General features: G+C 55.1%; 1 protein-coding gene across 2 annotated transcripts in view; it reads left to right on the forward strand.

Moving 5' to 3' along the window:
* Positions 1-6,052, forward strand: part of AFAP1 (actin filament associated protein 1) — a 131,618-nt gene that overhangs the window by 114,443 nt on the left and 11,123 nt on the right. For both annotated transcript variants that reach the window (XM_011935395.1, XM_011935394.1), the window contains exons 15-16: positions 1,762-1,952; positions 5,702-5,866. In XM_011935395.1, coding sequence (XP_011790785.1) covers positions 1,762-1,952; positions 5,702-5,866 — 356 coding nt within the window. The remainder of the gene's footprint in view (positions 1-1,761; positions 1,953-5,701; positions 5,867-6,052) is intronic.

Below are 6,052 nucleotides of genomic sequence, written 5' to 3' on the forward strand. Positions count from 1 at the left end.
TGGGTGAGACTGGGTAAGAGTGGGTTAGTTGGTGAAAGTGGGTTAGTTAGTAAGAGTGGGTTAGTAAGAGTGGGTAAGAGTGGATTAGTTGGTGTGAGTGGATTAGTGGGTGAGAGTGGGTTAGTAAGAGTGGGTTATCTCGTGACAGTGAGTTATTTGGTAAGAGTGGGTTATTTCACAGTATTTCTTGGGGCTTGGAAACATTGCTGGTAACTGCAAGGCAGGTGCCAGGGTGGTCAAACATGCGGCATGCAGGCCGAGGCCAGGGCCGGGCCCACCGCTGCTCCCCGAGGCAGGGGAGGTGATGGGGGCCCTGTTCCGGTGTCTGGCGCTGACTGGAGGATGGCCCCTGTATCCGCAGGGCTCCGTAGACTGTGGTCACTGTGTAGGAGGGATCAGCTGGATTTCTCCACGGAGGGTAGCCCACAGCGGGAGTGATACTCAGAAGTCCAGGCGAGGCAAGACATCTCTGCATGGGTAGAAGCCCCTCGTTTCTTGAGAAGGGAGAGGCGAGAACAAGGCAACATCTGTCTTGGGATGCATCGGGGAAGAGGCCAAGCTAGTGGAATACAGACACCAGAGAGGGACTAAAAGGGCGCAGTCACAGGAGCTGAGTCTGGAGCCAGAGCAGAACCCCTGGGCCAGGCGTGTGCGTTCCTGCTGGCGGGAGCTGGTGCTCAGCTCCTGACCCTGGGGTGGCACCGCTTACATACGCATGGCGTCCCGTGCAGCTTGGTGCTTAGACTGTGGAAGACTGGCTCCTTAGATGGAAATTATACTAGTCTGGGCTGGGACGGGTTCTTTAGATGCCGCAGAGGCCTGGGCAGGCCTGGGCGGTCCAGAGAGGAAGCTGCGGCCTTTCTGTGGCTCACCGTGCGGGGAGGAGCTGACGCACACCCAGCAGGCGATTACCAGCTCCAACCTTTCTGGACTTTGTGCCTCAATGATTTGATGAAGGGAAATGCTTTTGGAGTTTAGAGGAGGGAAGGCAGGTGTCCGCAGGGCAGGGCAGGCTGACCCAAAGGAGGAACCAGAATGTGGCCTGCAGGCTGTGCCAGAGAATGGGGCGGGGCATGGAGTTTAACGAGATAGAAGTAGCATTTCTCCCATGTTCCAAGCTTGCAGGATAGTGAAGATGCAGGAAGGCCAGGGGTGCTCTTGGCTTTGAAAAAGAGAACCTCGCCTGCTGGAACTGGCCCAAGCACTGGGCACAAGTCCATTCACCTCTTGGGACTGGTGTTCTCATCTGTCCAGTGGGTGCGTCTTAGATCCCTGAAGCAAACCTCAAATAAAATAAGTGAACGTACCTTAAAGAAACGTGTGCCATGTCCAGTAGAGATGCAAGCTGTGCTACTGTTCATTGCCTCAGGGGCAAATAAGATGACTGAGGGATCGGTGGAGCATTAGGGAAGGACGGGGTTCACACCCCAATGCAGTGGCAGCTTCAGGAGCTGGAGTTTAGGGTCCACGTTTCAAAATGAGTACATTGAGTCCCAGAGCCAGGAGCTCCCAGCCTTGGTGAGAATCAGCGTCTCCCGTTACCTGGTCCGAGTCTTCACAGCTGCAGCAAAGGGAAGTGGTTGGAGGAGGACTCTGGTCCCTTAGAGAACTGCTGAATTTAAGTTTTGCAACGAGGATCTAAGTCAGGGGAGCTCAACCTCAAACGTTTTGTGGAAGTTCTTTTTGGGGACCAGGTGCCTTCTCTGTTGTTTGGAGAACCTGTGCCGGCCACGGGAGTAAGGGCATTTCTGGGAATTCCAGGCAGGAAGCCACAGGCAATTCTGGAGGAGAAGCTGAAGCAGCTGGAGGAGGAGTGCCGGCAGAAGGAGGCGGAGCGCGTCAGCCTGGAGCTGGAGCTGACGGAGGTCAAGGAGAGCCTGAAGAAAGCACTGGCGGGCGGAGTCACCCTGGGGCTGGCCATCGAGCCCAAGTCGGGAACATCGAATCCACAGGTGTGTGTCCTTCTGGCTCACCTTGGAGGCTGGCACGGCCTTGCACGACCAAGAGCCGGTGCACCCAGAGAGAATGTGGAGTGGCTCTGGGGCGTAGCTTGCTTGTGGTCCCTTAGCGTGCCCAGCAGAAGACAGTTCCTGTGTTAGCATCAGACACTTTCATCAGCCGGGCCTGTGTTCCTGACATGCTTTCTTACCTCTCGCTGACATGTTAAAAGGCATGGCAACACTGAGTCTGTGCCCTTCCCCTTTGCACCATCTGTTTAGAACAGATCCAGTCCTCATGTCTCTTCTGAACCAGGCCCTAATTTGACACCGGTTCGTTAGATAGCCAGTCCTTATAGACCGTTGAGCTTGTCTGAGAGTTAAGCCAGGTGCTGGGGAAACTGAAGTGAATGGCGCGGTCTGTGTCCTCTCAGAATCGAACAGAACAAAGCGGTCTCCTCTTCCCCCGTGAGTCTTCCCCGCCCTGGTTCCTCTTCACTCGTTCGGCGAGGTCGCTGAGAACTTAGATGTCTTCTCCACTTGGTCATTCTGTTGAGTCTCCTGTCTTGTGAGTTGGATGCCGTCACTTCCATTGAATGAGGGAGGCACTGGGCCCAGAGGAGTAAACACACCTGCAGGGCAGACAGAACAGGCAGCCAGTGAGGGTCGGTTGGACTTCGGCCCCTGTCCCAGCCGAAACACCACACCGCGGGCGCCCCTGGGTCCCCGCCCACTGCGTCCTGAATGCCTCCCTTCTAGGTCCTTCTTTCCCAACCCCTTGGTAAAATGCTGAGCCTGGTTGAACCCACCGCTGCTCCACGTGAGCCTTGGGCAGGTTTGTGGGGAAGACTGACACATTTATGGGTTGACAACAGCCCTGAGTTTCAGTCACCTGCTGGCCCCTGCCGGGCACCCCCCGTACGGCCTGCTCTTCCTTACTCTCCCCTTCTCTTCCGAGCCCCCAATCCCCACACCAGGCTCCCGTGGCACCCCAGCCATCACCTCCAACCCAGAGGACAACCTCCCTCCTGCCTGCAGAGCTGAGCAAGCAGCGAGGTCACTGCTCTGTCCTCAAACCACAAATCCAGCCACTCGTGCACGGTTCTTTCGGGTGTTCAAGAGGCGGCTCTGGGGTCACACAGACCAGGGCTTAAAATCTCTTGATTTCTCTAGGCCCTGAGTTTTTCATCTGTAAAATGGAGAAAATAATAATGGCCACTGCACAGGACTGTGTGTGTGGAGGCTTTTGGCACAGTGCTCACTGAAGCACCTGTGTTCGTTCACGTCTTCCCAAGCGTATACATGCATGCATTCGTTCATTCCACTCATCCAACAATTGCTTGTTAATATCATTATATACATTATATATATATATTACATAAAATCATATAAATTCAACATTTACATATTATATATAAAATACAATTATTTATGTGAGATACATACTATTTAATATATAAAGGTGTGTGTGTACACTCATATGCATATGCTGTGTTCCTTCTTGAACTCCTGGGCTCAAGTGCACCTCCCACCTCACCTCTTGAGTCGCCGTGGTTACCGGCGGGGGCCACTGTGCCCAGCCCATGTTCTGTTCTCCCTCTGTGTGCTACAAACTACTCCAGGCCTGCAGTTGTGAACAAGATAGGTGAGAATCCCCGTTTCATGGAGCTTATATTCTCGTGAGGGAGGCAAACCAATAAAATACATTGATCTCAGATGCGGACAGATCTGTGGCAACTGTGAAGCAGGGCTGAGGAGGAGGGGTACAGGGTGAATTGGAATCCAAGGACCAGGAGGTGCCTTGGGTGTCCCTGGCCCCTCATCCAGCATAAATGGGGACAAGAGCATGGTGGGTCAGGTGCAGTGAGAGTGGCAGTGAAGCTGTGGGCATTGGCTGAGATAGGGCAGGGGTCTTCGCTTGCTTCATGGAGCCCCGTGCCCCTCTGTCTGTGGTGATCTGAGGCAGGAGTACACACAGTCCCCTGTGCTGCTTGTCCTGTGTCCTGCGTGGAGGGTGGTGGCAGTGCAGGAGTGCTCTGAGGAGCTGTCCTGCCCCTGTCCTCTGGTCCTGTTTGAGTGGAGGGGCTGGGCTTCCTGGACTCTGGTCAGTGCCTCGATCCGACCCTTCCTGACTTCCAGACACCTGGGAGGAGCCTTCTCCTGTATCTTCAGCTTTTTCCAAGCATTTAAGGATTCTCTAGTTGAATCCATCCTTTAAAAAAGAAGGTTCCGCCTGGCCTCCTGCTCCCCCTGGTGACTGTCCCCTTGCCCTGTGTTCTTGCCTTTCCTTCCAAGGTGAACTTTGGAAGCAGTTCTCCACGCTTGCAGTGTCCTCTGCCCCCCGACACCTCCACTTTCCGAGTGTGGCTTCTCATTGCACCTGCTTTCGTCATGGTGGCCCCCGGCATTCCCATCCAGCAGACGTGTTAGTCCTCACTCCCTGATCCGGTGCCCTTCGGCACAGCTGCCCACTCTTTTCTGTGGTGGCTCCACGTTCTTCCACCCCCATCACCCGAGCTTCCCTCGGGCCTCTTTTCCAGCTCCTGCCTCGCCACCCCCCTCACTTTTCCTTTGGCCCAAGTGTCCTCTGGGGGCCTGGGCCTGGCTTGCTGCCTCCGCTTCCCCCGTCCCAGTCCACTGTGCTTTGCGACTTCCCCTCTCTTTTGAGGGCGGATGTCCCTGGTGCCATCCTCTGTCCCAGCACCTGGGGAAGCAGTCTGCCCCGCTGCTGCCCAGACCGTGTCCTCGGGAGAGTGGCTGGTTCGGTGGACCCCTCTCGAGATGCAGGTCTTCGGCTCACCTGCCCCTTTTACTCACAGCCTGGCCTGGCCTCTGCCAGACAGAGATGTCCTCATCATCATTCCATTGTGTTCACTCACCACTACCCAGGCTTCCTCCCTGGCAGCCAGGGACTGCCACCGCGTAAGTCAAGTTGGCTGCCTGGGGGTCGTGGTCAGTAAAGCCCACAGGGGACCCTGAGCTGCCCATTTTCATGGTAATTGAAACACTGTTCTAAAACAGCGTGCCATATACCCTGAGCAATATTTTTGACATAACACATTTTGGCAGGAATCCTAGGAAGCGTCTCTTCCTTGGAGACTTCGTTTGAGAGAAGGCTCAGCAGACTGTGGCATTTTTTCCCCAGAGAGCGGTTTGGGATCCCATATGGAAGAGCCAGCGATGGGGGCCTTGGCAGCTCAGGACACATGTTGTTCTATTTTGAGTCTTCCTGAACACCTCCTCCTTTGGCATATGGAGCTGCCGTAAACACTCGGAAGGCCTCTGTGCTTCTGGTGCCTGCTTTTCTCCAGCGAGCCCCACTCAGTGGGGCTGCATCCCGGGAGCCAGTTCTGCGCCAAGTGCCGGCGCTTTCTGCTACTTCAGCATCTCTAGGACACTGACCCCAGAAAAGCTCTGAAAACCATAAAGCCCTGCACAAAGGGACTGACTAGCCTACGTGGAAGAGCCTCACTTTGAGTGCAAAAGACTCAGGCAGGAATCCCACCCTCACCGCTTCCCAGGCATGGCTGGGAGTCAGAGCAGCCCTTGGAGCCTCCACCAGCCCCTCAGAGCCTCTGCTCCCTGGCTGTGAATGTTGGGAGGGGCTCTGGGGGTGAGGCACTGACTGCCTGGCAGTCCTTCCTGCTGCTGCTATTTTTGCCCATTTCCAGAACTTACTTCTTCCTTGAAATAAATCATTTTCCTGCTGGATAATACCAGTGGCCTAGAAACCACTCCTCACATGGGGTTCTCTCTCTGTTAAGTCTCCAGTGTTCAGGCACCGGACGCTGGAGAACTCGCCTATCTCCAGCTGTGACACCAGTGACACCGAGGGCCCCGTGCCGGTGAACAGCACAGCTGTCCTGAAGAAGAGCCAGGTGGCCCCGGGCAGCTCCCCCTGCCGAGGACATGTGCTGCGGAAGGCCAAGGTGAGCCCTGATTTCTGGGGGTACTGGTCTGGGGATGTCCGGGTTCTTTAACCTCCCAGCATTCTCAGGTGTGAATAGGGAGCCTATTCTTCTTCTACTCCATTCACTTGGCGCTTAGCCTTCAGTAGACATCTTGGAATGGGTGCTTATCGAGCTCTTACCACCCTGCAGATCCTGTTAGGAAGC

Source organism: Colobus angolensis, unplaced genomic scaffold (assembly GCF_000951035.1).
Source record: "Colobus angolensis palliatus isolate OR3802 unplaced genomic scaffold, Cang.pa_1.0 Scaffold143, whole genome shotgun sequence".
In the NCBI taxonomy this organism is placed as follows: domain Eukaryota; kingdom Metazoa; phylum Chordata; class Mammalia; order Primates; family Cercopithecidae; genus Colobus; species Colobus angolensis.